The sequence below is a fragment of the Pyrgilauda ruficollis genome, unplaced genomic scaffold (genome assembly GCF_017590135.1).
Source record: "Pyrgilauda ruficollis isolate IOZ18807 unplaced genomic scaffold, ASM1759013v1 scaffold37, whole genome shotgun sequence".
NCBI lineage: Eukaryota > Metazoa > Chordata > Aves > Passeriformes > Passeridae > Pyrgilauda > Pyrgilauda ruficollis.
The window spans coordinates 16015358-16035227 of NW_024525156.1; the positions used below are offsets into that span (position 1 = coordinate 16015358).

At 37.6% G+C, this 19870-nt stretch overlaps 1 protein-coding gene across 4 annotated transcripts in view; it reads left to right on the plus strand.

Annotated features, from left to right (window-relative positions):
• Positions 1-16826, plus strand: part of RELCH (RAB11 binding and LisH domain, coiled-coil and HEAT repeat containing) — a 76074-nt gene extending 59248 nt beyond the window's left edge. For 2 of the 4 annotated variants that reach the window (XM_041475930.1, XM_041475931.1), the window contains 7 exons: positions 2544-2626; positions 3559-3622; positions 5408-5546; positions 5900-6016; positions 6894-6982; positions 12095-12165; positions 16291-16826. In XM_041475930.1, the coding sequence (XP_041331864.1) occupies positions 2544-2626; positions 3559-3622; positions 5408-5546; positions 5900-6016; positions 6894-6982; positions 12095-12165; positions 16291-16411 (684 nt within the window). In that variant the 3' untranslated portion in view covers positions 16412-16826. Of the gene's footprint in view, positions 1-2543; positions 2627-3287; positions 3371-3558; positions 3623-5407; positions 5603-5899; positions 6017-6893; positions 6983-12094; positions 12166-16290 lie in introns of those variants that run through there. The other 2 variants (XM_041475932.1, XR_005955825.1) reach the window with 2 other exon arrangements.
• The last annotated feature ends 3044 nt before the right edge of the window (positions 16827-19870 follow it).

Below are 19870 nucleotides of genomic sequence, written 5' to 3' on the forward strand. Positions count from 1 at the left end.
CTACTGGAAGATTCCATCACTCAAGGAATTTCTGTAACCTCAGAGGCTGCTGAATGGCAAAGCCCAATGATTAGATAATGGGATGACGGGTATGTGACCTGCAGGACAGCTGTATGAGAACAGTGAAGATTCTGAGCAGCACAGAGACTGCAGGCCCGACTGCTTTTCCAAACATCTGCAGTCTGTTAAGGGTTGGAAGGACACAGAAGTGATGTGGGGCCTTTCCACTCCCTCGCTCCTTTGGGGCTGGAATCTTTGTGCTACCATTTTTAAGCTGTAGTATGTATAAGTAATTATCTAGAGGAATCAAAAAAAGGTAACAATTTACGTTGTCTGTCTCACTCTAACTTTACATGCTGCTACACGGCTCTGCCCACCCAGCTGTTCCTGTTGCTTCTGTATTAATGTTTGTAGTCAGCAGCTTCCCATTTGAATGTTGATGCAAACAGATTTGATTGCTCTGGTTTGAATGTGGATAAGTATAAGTTGACTTATACATAAGCTTTGCTAGTCTGTTTGGGTTCAGGGCTAGGAACACATCTTCAGAATGACACTTGTACTATAAAGCATGTTTTATTTTCTGTATGACGGAATGCATCTGTTCACCATGCTTTACCATACTTAAAAATGTGGCAGACCAGACAGGAATGAAGCTGAGATCATTCTAAATTATTTGCTAATTATACAAATCCCAAGTGTTTGGGGTTTTTTTTTTCAAAGCACTGTATAACTGCTAGGCTTTTCTCTTAAAGAAGATTAGTAAAGAAAACTCAAGTCTCTGTGTGTCCAAGATTGCAAATTATAAGCAATCTCTGTTTTAATAAATGTGGAAATTAGTAAAGCTATATGATAGTAAAACCATCATAAGCAAACTGTGAGCTATGTCCTTAACAGCTGAAGAGTAGCCCATGAACTCAACAGATTGGCACTTGGAGTTGTTGCCAATGTAAATAATTGTGAAATGTATTAATGTTAAAATGTTGTAGTTGAACTGACATCCTAATACTTTCTGAATAACAAGTATAGGATGTTGCAACTTTGCTACTCCAGGTGCTTTGCAGCAATAGTGTCTCATGTTCTTACACAGCTTCTCCCTGTTCTTCCTTCTCCAGTAATTGTCGGTGAGGCCACACTCTGTTCCATGTCTGTGTGCACTCATGCATGCACACACATACATGCACACATAAATGTTGCTTAATAGGAGTGACTCCTTTATATAGAAGCTTTAGAAAAGTCAGGCTCCTTTGAATATTTTGCAGCTTACTTTGGTTTAAATTCAGAGCTGGTAGAGCAGGAATGCTCTAACAAATAGCAGAATGTAAAATCTTCTCTAGTTAGAGGATGTAAATACTGTCTGGTTTTGGTACTGATATACTGACAGCTACTGCTTTTTGCTGGGGAGTGGCTTAGAATTTAATTTGTGTTCATTATGAAATATGAGTAATCAGAATATAGCTAAATATTAAAAAGACATTTCATAATTCTCATATAAACTTACTGATAAGATTTTTAAATTCATCTCCTAAAACCAGCAAATATATGCAGACTTACTTACATGAGACACAAAATGGAAATACCTAATCTTTCCTCATTTTATTAATGAAGACAAAATTCATCATTTTGTTGAATATGAAAAAAGTATGCAACTTGGTTTGGAAATTAGTGGGTTTTCATATGAAGAAAGCAGGTAATGGGCATTTGCAATATATGCAGCAAATGCTTGTGTATAACTACATATGTAAGGTAAAAAAATCACCTGGGAACATCTGGATTTAAACAACCTTGTTGTGTTCATGGATAATGAGTTTTACTGTGATTTCAAGCTTTTAGCGTTTGGGATGCACAGCAACAAATACATCTCTTCCTTAGTTTGCAAAAAATCTTGAGGAAATACATTTCATGGATAGTTCAAGGATTCTCCATTTTCTCCCTGCACAGACCAGCATGCATATTGTTTGGATGGTTGTTGAATATCAAGAAGTCCTGAATGATTTTCAGGAAAACATTTTGGCATCTGGGAAGGTGCTGTTTGTCTCATTGTAAAAGGTGTGAGAGGTATCACTCAGTGTGGGAAAATCTACACACATTTGGCCTAGTCAAGACTTGTGTGTTGCATGTGACAGCCACCTACTATGATAAATACTGTTGTGTTGAGTTAGGAACAGCGTTTACATGAAATCATCAAATTCAAATTGACATCGCTTTAGCACTTAATTATACATAACTTTATTTATAGTTATAATTGTATCTGAAATAAAACATGCAATTACTGGCTAAAGGTTTGAGTTCAAATTTTAAAATATCTGAAAATAAAGAAAACGTTGAATTCATCATGTTTGTGCTGACTGCCAGATCACTTTAGCTTTCTTCATGCCTTTGCAGTTATGAAGCTCTAGTGTAGCAGTATTTGCTTAGCTTCTAATTTTGGTTTGCTTTTTGTGTTTTTTCTTTCTCTCTCTTGGTTTTGCCGTTCTTCTTCCCATGATACTGTGCTCGCTCTTTCCGTGCATCACCTGTGATACCCCCCTGTTCCGACCACTCAGCTGTTGGTGAAGGGGGTACATGAGACTCTGGTAGCTCAGAGAGTTGTTCCTGCTCTCATTACTCTCTCCAGTGACCCTGAAATGTAAGTTCCCTGACTGTCTTATATACCTGGCATCCCTCTTAATACTTAGAAAAAAATAACCATCAGTTATGTCTCTTAATCTAGCTGAACAGAAATTGAATTACTTTTAAAGGAAAGTAACCTTTAAATCACTTATTTCCAAATAAAAAGGTTTACTGCAACATCTAGAATTAAGCTGTATAAAAATTCTGAATGAACTTGAAAGAGAAAACTTAAATCCATGTAATTACATTTTTGTTTTTATTTAATCATGTTCTCAGTTTTCAAATTTACTTGCATCATTTCTAGCAGAAAGCTGGATACTACTATTCTGTAATGCTATCTGCTTTGCTACTGCAAAATTAAGTATCATCTGCATTAATGAAATGCAGAGTACTTTTGGCTGCATCTCATTTCTGATAGACAGCCGTTGCACTTCATTTCGTGGACATTCTGATGTGGTATTTCTTTCAAGCTAAGGAGGGGTGCTTTGCTAATCTCACTAACAACTTGTTACTAACAGATGCTCCAGCATGAATAGAGTCTTAGTGGCTTTAATGTCTTGTGTGGGTGACTAAACCAAGAACAACCCCAAGAGTCTGCCTGCCCATCCTCAGTCACAGCTAACCCAGTTCTTCACGTTTACCAAAGCGTTTTTTATTGCATGTTGACTGGTTTACAGCTGGCTCTTCGAGGCATGAGCGAAGCGTTAGTTGACAAGCGGGTTGCTCCGGCCCTTGTTACCTTGTCCAGTGATCCTGAATTGTGAGTTTCAGACTGAGACCTTGAGTTAATCGTGTCTTTTTCCTGGTCTGCTTTTTTTTTTTTTTTTTCTCCCTTTGTCATTGCTAGAAACTAATGTAACTTAAAAGTACTAATTTTTTTAATTTTTATATAAGTAATTTTGTTCTTTGTGTTGATTACATCTCAAAGACCCTGTTTTTCCATTGTAGTTCAGTAAGGATTGCTACAATCCCTGCTTTTGGGACCATCATGGAAACTGTTACTCAGAGAGAGGTAAGACACCTGTTGTCACCTATGTTTTTGTAGCATAAGAAGAGAATGATTTTTTTAATAAATCCAGAATAAAAGAGCAAGTAATAAATTCTTTCTTTCTGTCTTTCTTTCTGTCTTTCTTTCTGTCTTTCTGTCTGTCTTTCTGTCTGTCTTTCTGTCTGTCTGTCTGTCTGTCTGTCTGTCTGTCTGTCTGTCTGTCTGTCTGTCTGTCTGTCTGTCTGTCTGTCTGTCTGTCTGTCTGTCTGTCTGTCTGTCTGTCTGTCTGTCTGTCTGTCTGTCTGTCTGTCTGTCTGTCTGTCTGTCTGTCTGTCTGTCTGTCTGTCTGTCTGTCTGTCTGTCTGTCTGTCTGTCTTTGCCATATTCTTTTCCAAAGTGCTTTTGGGTTTTGCAATGGACTTTTTTTTTTCTCTCTAAACAAACCAACCCTTGTAACTAATAAAAACATTTCCTTCTAAATCTCAACCAAACATAAACAGAGACAGATAAGTAGAGGGGAGGCCTGTGCTAGAAGATGGGAAATCCCATGCTCAAAATGGTTTTTTTTAAACCTTCTCCAGCACAGTTGTGAAATCTAACTCCATTATTTCCAAATGAAATAGTTATATTTTAAAATGGTGACCAAAACCATCCACATATTGTGCTATTGTATACTGTACTTTTTTAGATGATTTAGGGTATCCTGCTTGGCTCCCAAATACTTTAGAAGAGCACAAAACTCTTGTTGTTCCAGCTATATCTGCTGGTTTAGCCCTTGGTGTCCAAGATGGCACTGAAAGACATAGTAACATCAGCAAAGTATTCCTTGAAAATAATGCAGAGATGCAGTTCCTCCTCATTTATTAAATGATGATACTATGGTAATAGATGAGAATTCTGAAGACAGTCAGGATTCTGCTGTAAACAGTAGAAAACTGGATTTTGTTTCATGTAACAACTGTGCAATAGCTTTTCTTCTGGAAGTCCTTGCAGCTTTTTGCAGAGCTTGCATTCTTCCCGTAATTTCAACATATTCTAAAAGAATGTGTTTGAGGAAATGTGAGTAATGTGAGTCAAGTCAGTGATGACTCACACGTACTTGGACGATGGAAAAGTTAGAATTTTGCAGCTTGGAATGCATGCCTATAATCAGTTGGGAAGAATATTGTTTTGTTGCCACACAGAAATTACTGTATCCATTGCACTAATTATGATAAGCCTTAGAGTACAGAGGTGAGAGCACCTTCCGAAATATATCATAAAATGTTACTTTTTCAAGCTTGAATCCAAATTAAATGCCTATCTCATTTTCAGTTTTCTAGCCTTTAGTTGAAGAAATCTTTGTAATTCCATTGATTTTATGATGGTTACTTTTGCATCTCTGTCCTCTACAAAAAAAAAAAAAAAAATTCAACCTATTAATTGAGATACATTACAAAAAAAGCTATTAATTGATTTCTAATTAAACAGGAAAAGTCAATAGTTATTAGTTATTAAGTAAGAGGGAAACTGTAATAGCAGGAAAAAAAAGTTATTATCAGGCTCAAGGAAACCTCAGGAGGAAAGATCAACTATATGGGAGCACCTGTCTGTTGTTAAAAGATCAGATTAAAACTCTGGTAACAGTCTTTAAAACATAGAGGTGCATTAAAGAGTTTGAAATATCCTTTTAGAAGACATCTGTAAATTAGAAGAAAGTCCAAGATCATCTGAAATACAAAAGATTGTAAATTTTCTCTGAACTGATCATAACAGTTTCTAACATCTTGATTCTTTTGTGTTCTTTCTATTTCTCTGGGAATATTAAAGCTTCTGGAGAGAGTAAAAATGCAGCTGGCATCTTTCCTGGAGGACCCTCAGTATCAAGACCAACATTCTTTACATACAGAAATCATAAAAACATTTGGAAGAGTTGGACCTAACGCTGAGCCCAGATTTAGAGACGAATGTAAGTTGCATCCATGGGAAGATGCAGTCTTCTTCTCTCTGTCCAAAAGCTAATAGGTATGCTGGTTACATTGATGGGGTTTTTCTTTCTTTTCTGTAAACTATTATTATTTCAAAGGTACTCCAAAGTACCTTTTTATTTTAGGTGGTGCTACCACACATTTTTGTTTCAAGTTTGAGTCAATCCATTGAATGTGCAAGGTCAATCCCATCAAAAGCAATTGCTTGCTGTTCTTATTCCATGCTGATACGTGAAGTTTCAGATGCCTGCATTTGTCACATAGCACCTCTTCAATGCTAAACAAGTCTGTGGAAATCAGTTTCATATACTTACTCCTGTATTTACTTTTCCAGTTGTTATTCCACACTTGCACAAGTTAGCCTTGGTCAACAACCAGCAGTCTGTTGATTCGAAGAGATTGGATATCGCTACCCACCTGTTTGAGTCCTACAGTGCTCTGTCCTGTTGTTGTATCCTTTTTTCAGGGGAAATCTAGCTGTTATTTCTCTGGTGGTGAGAGAAGCTTAATATTAGAGAAATAACTGAGTTTGTCTTTGAATCTGTGGTATAAAACGTGATCTATTCAACATAAGGGGGAGGTTTTCAGAGGTGGTGAATATCGTGGATTAGCTGGACACCAGGTGCCCCCCAAGCCACTCTTCTTCCCCTCCTCAGCAGGATGGATGAGGGTGGGGGAGAAAATCAGATGGAAATAAGATGATTTTCAGGGCTTCAGCACTTGTAGCAATCGCTCGAGAACACAAACATCATAATAACAAATGGTCTCCTGCCCTGCCACCACCACTTTCTCCTAGTTTTGGTATCTGAATAGGCATCATATGGTGTGGAACATCCCTCTGGTCAGTTTGGGTCAGCTGTCCAGGCTGTGTGCTCTCCCCCAGCCTACTGATGCGGGGGAATGCTGAGAGACAGCACCAATGCAGTAGTCTAAGCGCTGGTGTGTTACCAACACCTTTCTAGGTATCAGTTGGAAAGCACAGCACTGAGGACTGCTGTGCAGAAAATGAACTCCAGCTCAGCCAGACCCCATAAAGTGGAACTGATAGATATTTCAAAAAACAAAGCTAATAAAAACCCTCTTGATCTTAAACAATAACCCAAGAAAAAAAATCTTGAAATAATTATATGGATGAATGAAATACATGATGTTAAATAAGTTGAAGATCTTTTTTTCCTTTTTATTAGTCATGAAGTGTCAAATGCTGTTCCATTTTCTTAGTTTTGCTGCTGCCCTTGTGTTCCATAAAACAACATTATCAGAAGACATGAAAAAAAGTATAATTTCAAAAGGCAATCCTTACAATACCTTAACAACCTGGGTTTTAGTTATTTCAGAGGATTTAATGGTCAATCACTTTTTGCCAGGACTGAAGTGTTTACGAACCGACATGGAACATCTCTCTCCAGAGCATGAGGTGAGCAGTCATCTATATTTACTGAGTATGAGATGTAGGTAGCAGAAGTTGAAATGTGATGGCATTTAAAACCAGAAGTTAAGGAGAGCTGTTCATAAGTGGTTTCAAAACATGACATGGAGAAGGTTTCTTTGATAAAGAATAGGTCATATGATTTCAAAACCAGTAAAATCTTGTAAAATATATTTCTAAGCTGAGGATCTCTGCAGACTCAACTGTCAGAAATGCATGTCAAAACACAGATCTTCCTAGACTGAAGAAAAAGGAAATGTTTTTACCATCTTTATGTTAATCAAACCAAAGATGCACTAAAATCATTGGCTACAATATAATCAATGAAATGTAGATAAAAATTGTGGAGTGCCAGAAAGAAACTATTAAGGATTAGGGAAGTAGAGTCCTAAAATACCTGGGGCACACTTCCTATCTGGATTACTGTGTCCAGTTCTGGGCTGCCCAATACAAAAGTACGGACTTAGTGGAGAGAGTCTAGTGAAAGGCTGGAGGAGAAAATGATGGATCTGGGACTGTTCAGCCTGGAGAAGAGGAGGCTTAGGTGAATTTTATCAGTACCTGAAGAGAGGGTCCAAAGAGGACAGTGCCGGGCTCTTCTCAGTGTTGCTGAATGGCAAGACCAGAGAACGATGGCAAGACCAGAAAACGATGGGTTTTTGGGGATTTTTTGTGACAATGACTAAGCAGTGGCCCACGTTGTCCAAAGAGGTTGTGGAGTCTAAATGCTTGGATCAAAAGCCATCTGGACATGTTCTTCCTCGGCATTTGGCTTCAGGTGGCCCTGCTTGAGCAGGGAGTTGGACCAGATGATCCTCCAGGGGTCCCTTCCAACCTCCACCACTCTTTGATACTGTGAATTGTAAAGAGCAGATTAAAAGAAGCAGACAGGACAACATGGGTGTGAACGAGATCTTCTCTGGAAGGAGGCGCTTACAGAAATCAGCAAAAAACCCAAAAAAGTTAACAGAATAAACCAACTTAACTTGAAAATCTTGGCCATATGCACTTTTTTGGTAAGTACTTGAAAGGATGAATACTAACAGAGATTGAAACAAAGAGATGTTAAGTCAGTAGCAGAAATAAGAAGTGTTGTTTTGTTGCATGTTGGGGAAAATCTTAACAGCATGAACGTTTCAAGGGATAGAGGAAAAGATTTAATCAGAATGTACAGAAGAGTAGTGTTCTAGTCTTTGAAGGTTAATACTGCACTTTGATTAATTACTTCGTATGTGAGAAAATTATTTTATTTTCCTTGTATTTGCAAAAGTGACTGAATTTAGATGACTCTATTCTCTAGGAGTCCTAAGTTCTTATATTCAGTAACAAGGTTCCTTCTTCCAGTTACATTTGCCATCTAAAAGCCTATAGTATCAATCTTTTATTTTCTGTATATTATTACTGGAGGAACTTTTCAACCTGAAAGGACAGAACCTGAGTTCAGAAGGCTGAGTCAAAAGAAACAGCATCACTCAAAGGCCACAGCGTTGTGTTCCATACCATGGGCAGCACTGGAGGTGTAGCAATGATAGATCCTCTGTGTTCAGAGAGAGGTGCGAAATGGACTGGGAGGTCTTAAGCTTATATCTGAAAGCTGCAGTTAGGCAAAAGTTGCATTTTCTTTCACCAAGAAAATATAATCGGATAACTGATTGAATACTGGTACTTCATTTTTTAGTTAATGTAACTTCTAAAATTTAAAGACATAGTCAGTTCAAAAGATACCCTGAATTAGAACAACGGGTTTGATTGAGTTTGAATCTTGTAGTCAGAGAAAGAGCTGAGGACTGGAACAGGATTTAAAATAAATCGATAAGTAAAGACAGCTCTCAGTCTTCCATTACCCCATTCTGCATTACTGTACTTAATTGACTTCAGTCATGATGCCAATTGCTTTGGCTTTTTAGCCAGAGAGCAATATAAAATTGGAAATATTTACCCCTGCTCCAGTGGGTTAGAAAACTCACTACAGGCTTTACAGTTTTTATCCCTTTTCTTGTAGAAATGGATAGGTAGGGCTTGGTCAGCTTCCCACTTCAGTAGGATGTTTGTAGCCATCATGATAGAGGCTTCTGAGACCCAGTGAGTTCTAGTGTCTGTCTTGGAAGCCTTCAGTCTGAGAATCATGTTTTGTGAAATGAATGTCATTTACTGTCTCAAATAATTAGACATTTGCATAAACAGAATTAAGCCTTTTTTCACTATTTTGGCCTCTATGGTATTATTCAGATGGCTTATCACTTGACAAACACACATTTTCTAAATCACAGAGCCTTAGCTCTAATGGCTTTAACGTCAGTACCGAGTTTATGCTCATCTTGGAAGGGTAACATTGTGGAATTAGCTTGTGTGGTCCTGTCTGGCAGCATTTACCACTCATACCTCATACTTGTTTTCCTTTCTTTCATGTAAATAAAAGTGTAAGTTGGGCATTTAGGAATGCATTAGGGCATTCCTTTAAAGATGAGAAGGTTCTTATCTTTAAAGGAAACATTTTCTCATCTTTAAAGGAAACATTTCACCTTGTGCAGACACTCAGATACTTTACCAGCATCTGTAGTTCGATGTCAAGTCCCTTCTTCCTCATTTTCCACTTACCTTCTATGGGTTTTCAAAGTGAATTTGAGTTGCATGATAGTGAGTCAGTACTTGGTAAAAATATTTAGTCCATATACTGCAGTACTGTTTATAAGACTTCAGTATGTTAAGTCTCTTAAGTGTCTCTAAATATAGAGTTAGTGCTCTAAAATATTTCTCTTTAAGGAGATGTGATTTCATAATCAGTCCTATGACCAAACAAGGAGAATCCAAAGGAATAGGTCTGAGCAGTATGTGCAAAGCCATAATGTAGAAATTTAGAAATTAATTTGCGGAAGAGGCAAGAATTGCTCCACTTCATCTAAGAATTAGACAGCCATCCCAGCAGGAGCTGTGCAATGGATGGGTAAGCCATCCTGTTATTGAAATGATCCTGGGTCCTTGATGAATTATTCACCCCTTTGATCAAGGCTTCATATTGTTGATACTTGGAACATCTGGATTCAGATGTACAAAAATGTAGGAAAGTTCCAGTGCACAGGTGGAAATGATAAGTAACAAAAATTATGGTGACTGTGCTTGAAAATTTCAGGACTTTTTTGATACAGAACACAAAGCCTGTTTTTTCACTAGAATTCTAAATGTATTTTTGTTGTACCTCTGTACTCTTGAGCATTATGTATTTGTATAACTTTTTATGCAAATGGGGGACAGCAAATGTAGCAGGAAGAGTTCTAGTCCTGTTTGAATGCCGCTCTCTGAAACACTCAAGGGTGTGTAACACCTGCTACCTAAAATGTTTCAAATGCTGAAATCATACTTCTGGATAAATGGTGTGAGCAGTGGCACAGGTCTCCAGACCAGGCCACATCTTATCAGTGTAACTAATGGTTGTGCTGCAAACTTGACAGAAACCAGCATTTTAATTTATGCAAATACATTTTAAAATAGCTATCAGTTGGTAGTAACCATTAGTGACTGATCTGTATTTTACAGATTGAAAATAGTATTTTTCCTTTGTGTATATTCAGGTTTGGTAAGACAATACTAATTTTAATTGCTTGTAGCTTTGAGATTTTAAGTTCAGTATCTCAAAAAAGTATTTAGCTTTCTTCTGAGCTGTGGCAGAGGAACTTTCCATTTATGCAGTGTGTATATATGTGTGTATATGTATATATTTATAGTTTCATACTTTGCATTCTAACTTTTTTGCCTAAGTGTTGCAAAACTTGTCTTGGTTTGAAAAGACAGGTGTCTGCTAAGGAAGGCAGGAGCTTCTCTTGAAATGGAAAATGTAAACCCCCTCCCTCTGAATTCTTATAATTTTGAAATTAAGGGGCTCTCAGGCAAAGGTATGGGAGTAGAAATAACAGCTTTTTATTAGGAAAAGTAAAAATAAAAGTGTAGTAATACAAAACAACACTGACAGAGTCAGAATATGACCTGACACCCTGTTGGTCAGGGTGTTGGTAGCAGTCCCATTAAATGGTGGCTGCAGCCCTCCTGCAGTGACAGATGTGGTTCCGTTGTAACAATGGGCCTGTGGAGGGGGTGTAGTTTTCTTCTGAAGGTCCAGTGGTGGTGTAGATGGGCCTGGTCTTTCTCTGGGAATCCAGTGGGAAAAGGCTGCCTGTGGTGTTCCAAATCTCAGATTATATCCAGGTAGGACTGCTTGGCTCCTCCCCTGGACAGATCATCTCACACTGGGATGATGTAATTTTATCAATCATGCAGTGAGATTCAATGGCCCGTCAACAGGAGATATCTCCTGGAGGGAGGATGGGTTGTGGAAGAGATAAAGAAAACTGCCCTGTTAACAGAAGATAACTTCTAACAGATGGCAGTAGAATACACAACCCCTGCCACATCTTGCATTTGCAGCCTAAGACAAAACACTTTTGTCTTAATGTGTTAAAACAGTACTGTTGTGAACAGGGAAGGGAGTCATTTATCTGTCCCATGAATTAACTGTATAATATTGTTTTAAAGACTGCTATTGGGAATCATTTCCTTATTTTTGGATAAGTGTAAAAATGTCAGTGTGGAGGTGTCTTCAGTCTTAAATACTCTGCAGAAACCTTTAACACTGTACTTGCTTAAATAAAAGGAAAAAGCCATGAGTCATAGGAACTCTGGAAGACACCAGTGGAATGGTATCAAGTTCATTTTAGCACTTCCTTCCATTAAGATGTTGTCCTAGGAAACCATCACACTTTTTTCTTTACTTACTTTTTCTTTGATACGTAATGTTCATGAAGATACAGTGTGTCACAGATGTGGGATTGTTTTAGTGCTGTTTTTAAAAGCCTGGGGCAAAAGGATGGAGTCCTGAACTTCTGTAACTATTTGGAAAACATTTTCTTCCTTAAGTTATTTTGAATTTTTTTGTTGTTTCTAACTGCAAAGCATTATCAGATAACTGGAACTCAAAGGCACTTGATTAAAACGGAAATGTTTTAAACAGTTCTGCTAATGTCAGAATTATTTGCAGAGTAGATTTCATAAGAAGTGTTAAAGGAAAAATGTCATATGTCATGTATCTCTCTTCCTTATGTGTCTTAGGTTATTTTGAGCTCCATGATAAAAGAATGTGAACAGAAAGTGGAGAACAAGACCGTCCAAGAACCACAAGGGTAAGACTTCCACTTCCCTTTTTCTGTGTGCCTCCAGAGTAGTGTTCCGCAGAGTGTATTCCATAATGGTGTCCAAGGTTTGTGACCTGGAATTCTGCACTGACATATGATGTATTTGAAAACAGATTTTGGAAACTTTAATACAGTGGTTGTTTCTGTCTCCAGTGTAAAACACGAGACAACAATTATTTTTATAGGAATTATGTTCTTGGTTCTTAATTTTTTGTTCATTTAAAGCTGTATTAAATTTCTGTCCTGAATCTGAGGAATCAGGGAGTGCCTGGCCTAAGTGCTTAGAGCAGCCTATGTAGCAGACACTTTGCCACCCATGGGGGTGGCAACCTGCAGACTGAGGGTCCTGGTTCTGGTGCTGGGAGGGGCTTGCTTCAGGCTGCTGTCCTGGTTTCCACAGGACTGGTGCACACAAGAGCAGTTTCTCCAGTGTATAAACTAACCCCCGTGTAAGTGTGCTGGTTGGGCAGCAAGCTGACTTTGGGAAAATGCCATCTGTGTTGCACTGTGGTAAAACACCCTTTCCACAAACACAGAGCAAACCCAGCTCTCCAGGGAGGCAGCAGACACACAGTGCACATGCATCCATTTGCTTCACCTGTAGAGATGGTGTCATTTGTGTGCACTTCCTGATAACAAAAGTAGCCAACAGACCCACCTTGGATTTAGAAATTGGAATGCTCAGTGTCATTATGCTAAGTTGTATGTGCCCTTTTGCCTGCTTATTGCCTGGAATGGCATGCCAGCAGGTAAATTCTTGTGGATTATTATATAACTTAACAAATCCTTCGCAGTGTTGCCAAGGAAGTGTGTGAGGAGGTATCTGAAAAGAGAATCTGTTCTCAATCCCAATGCTTTTTCAGGAGAATTGAGACAATTACTGAAGCTTGTTCATGTCATGCTTCCTTATCTGTAAAAAACTTCTAGAATTTACTTCTTGAAAGAGCTCACCCATAGTCCTGGAAGCAACTGGTAGTCTGAGAATGATTAAAATAAGAAAGGTGTACAAGAACTCAACACAAGAAATGTAAAGTAGAAAAAGGGTCAGTCTCTCAGGCACCAAGTAAAATACTTCAGGCTTTACTAGTAGTAAATACTTTGAAATGACAGGCCTATTAAGGGGTTGCAGAAACAGAGAAATGCAAACCTCATACAACATCTAATGTATTTTCTTTATGAATGCAGCTGCTGAAAACTAAGATATGAAAAGGATAAGTCTTTGCAGTCTGTTCCTTTGTTCTTTAATTAGCCTTCCCCTTTCTTATTCAACGTCAGACTATGGTTGTAATCTTGTACTGTATAAAATTAACAAGAAATATTTTACCACTGAAGAAATGACCTTTTCATATACGTAAATATCTCTGTTTTCTTGCTAAGTGCTTGCTAATTTCAGTTCCTAATTTCAATGACAAATACATATTTGACAAAGGATTTAAATACAACTGGTGGGGTTTGTTAACAGCACGGCAGTGCAGGCACAGAAAACAAAATGGGTGCAAAAGCAATCTTCTGATGTTCTTATGTCTTTTCCCCTTGCTGTTAGAAAAACTTGGTCAATAATATGGGATCAATGAAATAGTTTTTTCAGAAGATTAAACTTGGCAATTTTAAATGTTGTACACTTTTGTTAAACATTTTGTTTAGCAATTAAGATGATATTTTAATCATGGATAACATATGACAAACTGATTGCTATAAAATGCCCATTAAGAATGTTTGTTTTGGCCTAGAGTTTCCCCATAAAACAGGCAGAACTCTGTGTAGCATCTGATTCATCTAGACACCAGGAAAAATTTTATATTTACACATTATTTTTATTTGTGGGTTGCGTTTTGTTTTGCTTTTTAAATAATGGATTGTTTTAACCAAGATATATTATTGCTTTGTTGGGTTCTTTGATTACTTTTTAAAGATGTGAGACTCAAATCATTTGATTTCATATTAATTTTTGATTTAATTTTTGCTATGTTTAAATATTCAGTTTCCACAGTAATGGAAGTATTTTGGAGGCTATTTTTTTTTTTATTTAAACTTCTAAGTATGCAGGATGCTGTGGATTATGTTTCTGTTTATAGTAACAGTACTAGAAAACATGAACTTCTAGACTCTGTAGTTGTTGCTGTTTAATTTTTGACATCAAATGGCTGATATCCCCCAAACCGTTTCAAGAACCAATGGAACACCTCCTTGTTTACCTCAGTCTTATTCAGGATCATTAGACTAATGAAAGCACAGTTTATTTAGAACTACAGGTTTGTCACCAATTGCTAGACTTTCTTTTCTGAAGTGAGCCGTTTTATTTTCTTGATGCTGCTAATGCTTGGAATGTACAGTATTTCCCAAATAAGTTTTTGTAGCTACACACAACTCTAGGGTACCTCATAGTCCGAGACAGCTTCTTGTGCTTAACTAGCTGATAGTGAGTGTAAACTGTTACTTACATAATTTATATGCCCTTGCTTTATCATGAAATCAAAGGAAATTGCAAAAGGCATCCATCTTACTGTAGCAGTCATTTCCCAGATGAGTTTTATCAGCTGGAAATATGTGATTCATTAGTTGACTGGAGATGTTTAATCAAGCCAAAGATGTCTGGCTACATGATTGTGCCTGAAATAAATATTTTACTTTAAAAGTTTATAATTAAACTATTTGCAAATCCACAATACAGCTTTAGTGAGAATCTTCCCTTTTATTTTGAGGTACTTTAAAAAGAACCAGAAATCATTACTAAGCACCTTTTTTCTGTAGTGTGCAATGGGAGAAATTACTGGGTGTATCCCTTCTACCTTCAAAGAAATCATTCAAGTTCTGTTGAAACAATTCAGAGTTAACTTCAGTTTTATCTCCTTGATGCAAGTGTGTCTAACAGAACTGTTTATAACTTTTCAGACTGAAAAGTCAGTTCCTGGAATCTGGCCTTTGCAAGTAAGACAGATTTTGTGGTCCTAGCTATAATTTTGAAATGCAGAGTCCACGCTGAGTTCACTAGGGATAATTTATTTGGTAATGTTTTCTAAAATTGTCCTCGTCCAGTGTTGATAAAACTTGCCATTTTGACTACAAATATAGGAAGTATGGAATATTTGTTAATATTCCTGCTATGTATATTTGTTCTGTCTTGAGACAGACGACTCCTACTGTGCTAAACAATTTATATATATCTGAAGTTGAGGTCACTGATATGTTGTTAATTTTTTAAAAAATTTAAATTAAAAAAAAATTAAATTATTAAATATTATTAAATATGTTAATTTCACATAATAGGGATAATTTCTTAACATATTATTCAAAGCTGAGCATCCTGTAGCTTCAGCATTGATGGATTGCTCCTTCCAGTCCAGTTTGTGGGAAACCTATCAACTCTCCATTGGCCTATGTAGTGTGTCTCAATTAGGAACATCCAAGCACAGGTAACAGGAGCCACATTCACAACAACCAGAAGAAGCAGCTCCTTACCCAGCAAGGGGCTGACCCAGTAGGGCTCAGGGTTTGCAAGAAATTTATAAGGAGATCAAAGGAAAGCTGATCAAGTAATATAAAATAAAGATTTATTGAGAGTTACTAGGTTGACAGTCCTCACCATTTTTTAACTCTGTTCAGGTGGAAGTAGTTGGAAAATAAAGAGCTGAAAATTAAGGAGAGAGGTCACTGTTTTGTACTTAACTTGCTTTTGCTCATCTCTACACGTCTGCTAATGTCACTGTTGGAGGCAGGATACTTGGGTTTGAATGGTCTGTGTCTGAACTGATTCTGGTGAACTTACACTAAATAAACACAAGGATTGACATTTCTGGTGAAAAGGCTAAGCCAGTCTTTCACAGAGGTAGTTGTCACAGCAATTCCCCAGTAGTTAGCGAATGCTAATGTGATGACATCCAAAGGTACTAAAAACTAGTGCACAAAAATATTTTGCCATTTTCACAGGCACTGTGAGCACATTATAATAAATTTAACAGTGTATACATGGACTAGGTAGTGATGGATTTTCAGTTCTTCTTCACAGACTGGTCTTTTTTGTTGAAACCTCTGCAACACAAATACTTAATAAATAACAACATAATGTTCTTTTTAATTTGTAGTCTCATGCCACTAAATGTTTTCCTTTCCTAGCTCGATGTCAATTGCAGCGAGCCTGGTAAGTGAAGATACAAAGACCAAGTTTTTGAACAAAATGGGCCAGCTGACTACATCAGGTGCAATGTTGGCTAATGTGTTCCAGAGGAAGAAGTAAGATGGGAAAAGGAACTCCGAGCTAACACTAAGGTGGACCTCACAGAGACTAGTTCCTGTACTTGAAGTACTTGCCTTTTAATTTCTTCTGTCTTATGTTCTTGTAGTATAATTTTATTCTAACCTCCAAAGATATTTGCACTGCTTTTGAATATCGCTGTGTATCTGTTAATTTTGGGTTAACTGTGGTTGATACAAAACTGAAATCATAGTCTGTACCAAGTCCCTGTTCTGTGTTCTTGTCTTTCCAGCATATTTTTTTTATATAGTGGAAGGTTTTGGTTTTTTTATTTTCTGACAGGATATCAGCAAATATCTGTATTATACATGGAGCTATTCTGACGGTACTTAAAATAATGTAAATTTGAAGTCATTGTCATGAAGTAATAAAAGTGGAGATTACTTATGTATTTAAATTATGAGAGAGTAATGCAGATTTTTTAATTATGTTTCTAAAAAGAAGAGGAAGAGCCACCAGCATTTGTCTGTGCTTCTAGGGTTGTTTTTGTAAGTATTGTGCATCTTGAATCCAGAGGAATTGCAGTATCTTATGTACGAGACTGCTTGCACTGCATCAGTCTGCAGGGAATGCTCATGTTTCACATGCTTTATGCCGACATTGTAAATGCTGTACAAAGTCCTTCAGATAAAATTCTCACATCTATGTGGTTTTTTGGGGGATTTTTTCTTTTGTAGGGTTTTTTGTTTTATTTTAAAGCACTTTACAAGTCTACACATCCACAGGCACATCCATTAAGTAAAAGAAAAACATGATAAATTAATAAATGTTTATAAATGTGTAAGCTACTACACAGGGTCCCCAGTACAGTTCTGCAGGCAGGGGAAACCTTATGCAGGAGAGAGACAGCTTTCTTCTTGCACTCAGTGTGCAGTTCTGTGGACTGTGGAAACTAAAGATATTTTGTTGTTTAGATTGAATTTCAGTTCAAATTTAATTTTGGAGTGTTTGACATTATGCTGAGTTTGACGTGCTGAGTTTCTTTAAAATGTTAAGTAGACTGCCTACATACTTTTTGAAAATGACATTACAGGGAGTATATTCGACTACCAAATATTTTTGTTAGTAAGGAAGAATTAACAACTAAATCCTTTTCTTCCTATACAGCACTTTTTTTCCCCCTCTTTATGTCAGTGTAATCTTCTGAAAGTAAACTCAAGTGCATGCATGAACTGGTATGAGGTAGCAAAATATAAAAGCTCAGGTGTTCTCTGACACGGTACCATTCAGCTGGAAGTACAGACATTTTTGAGGACAGGGAAAGTAAAAAGGAGCAAGAGAATGAAGTGTTCCCCCCAGAAAGAGGATATAGATGGAATAACAGGTCGGGTATCACCCTTAGATGGAGATAATGGAGATAACTTGAGGCTTCTGCCTGCTTCGTGTCTGTGCTGTTGGCTGTGCATACGCTGTTCCTGCCACAGCTGTGTTGTGACAGGGCCTGCTGCTCACGTGCGCGCCGTCGGTCCCCTTGCACTGCACTGATGGAACATTTCTCTGGAGGTCACAGACTGCTCCATGCCTTCGTGTTGCTCGTTACCATGAAAGTACGCTTTTAGCAGACTGACTGTGAAATAGAGACATTCCTGAGGAATGGGAAGTGGTGACGTTCCTCTCTATTGTTCTGTTGTCAATAAAAAGTTTTGTATACCTGCCTTGTCTTGTTACTTCTCTCTTCTCTGAAAAAGATAATCACATCAACAGAGCTGTTACAGGACACATGTCTAATGCACAGAAATTGTTTAGCCTTAACTCTTTTTACATAGCAGGTGGTAGACTGAACTTGCTCAATTTCCTTGGCTCCTAGACCTGTGGCTTTACTGCCATTTTCGTTCAGGGTCTCCTCCTATGTCTCCTGTGCCACAGTTGTATTTTGGATTTTTCTTCTCCTTCTCTTTTCTGACTTCTCAAGCAGTTGCAGTGCCAGAAACAACTTTGTAGTCATGAGACTGAAATAACAGGTCCATGGTTAAGCTGCTGCTTTTTAAAGCAGGGCGGCTGCCTGTGAGAGCGGCTGCTCACCTATGCTGAACTTCATCCACTGTTTGGAAAACTCGCGAATTCACACAAGCCAAAAAACTGTGACAGCAATTGAACTGTGGAGAGGGATGAGACTCTTTAGTTTGTTAGTATAAGTGTAGCATCTTTACCCCCATAGGGTAATAGGTCTAATGTCTCCAGCCCCTTGAAAAGTGTAGCTCTTGCTATTCACGGTTGTATTTCACACCAGTTGTAGAAATTTGAGTGAGGATCAGAGGAAGACCAGCACAGTAACTACTGTGAGAAAATTACTGTGTAGGCAGCAAACTTCCAATGCAGGCTGTCTTCAGGAGTTTTGCCTCCTAAATTTCAGGTCTCTGTTAGTATATGTTGTTGCAGGAGTTTTTCAGTGTATGTTTTAAAATATGAACAGACTTTTAAGATTTCAAGTTGGTCCGTGGCGGGGGGCTTGGTGATTTTTGGGCTTTTCTGATTATTCCTCCTAACTCTGTCACTATAGCATTCAGGACTGGAAAATAAAAGACCCGTTTAATGAGAAGAATTTCCAGAATATTTGAAATTAACCTTTCCCCCCCCACACACACACCCTTTCCTGTTATTATTCAAAATAAGTGAACCTTTTGGGAGAAAATGTTCTGTTAAAAGAAAGCAGTTCATCCTCTAAGGGTTGTCTTCAATTGCTTATGGCTCTGCCTGAGAAAGGATTCTGTAAAAAACCTAAATGTTTGCTCTATTGGCATTGCCTGAACTTTTTCAGCTTGTTAGCTTTAAATGTCAAAGGTCTCATGCTGCCCCTAGTGAAGTTTCAGACAAAATCTTTGTATCTTTATTTAAAATATTGACTCTTGTGTTCTTAAAGAAAAGTGATCAGTGGGCTGAAGGTACCTGGCTGCCTCAATATATGTTCTCTGTAGATTAAGCATAAAGCTAATTGGTATTATGCCTATATTTGGTTCTGAAAGATTATTTTCTAGAACTCTAAATCAGGCAAATTGTTCTTTTTGTATCTTCTAAGCAAGGTGAATAAAGGGAACTCCACAAAAAAAGGCTGCTCAGTCTTCTTCTATTAATCTCTTCCTACTCCCCTACGGCACCAAGAAGAAAAACAATCCTGCTATTTCTGTACATGAAAGTATATTCTGGGTAGGAGAACTAAAAGCAGTGTTTGAAAGGATTTGGGGCTAGAAAAGGTGAGGAAGCTGATGGATTGCAAGATTAAAAATTATCCTTGAAAAAAATCTGTTGTGAAGACAAGGAGTTTTTATAATATATTGTGGGAATTCATTGCTACATAGTGATAAGATAATTCAAAAAGATTCTGCAGAAAGTAGATTTGTGGGATATTTCTGCTCTCTGTTGTGACACTGTTAATGGCATTTCTCTGTTGCAGGAGTCAGTGGCTCTATATTTTAGTGCATTTATGAAGGTGGGTATAATGCA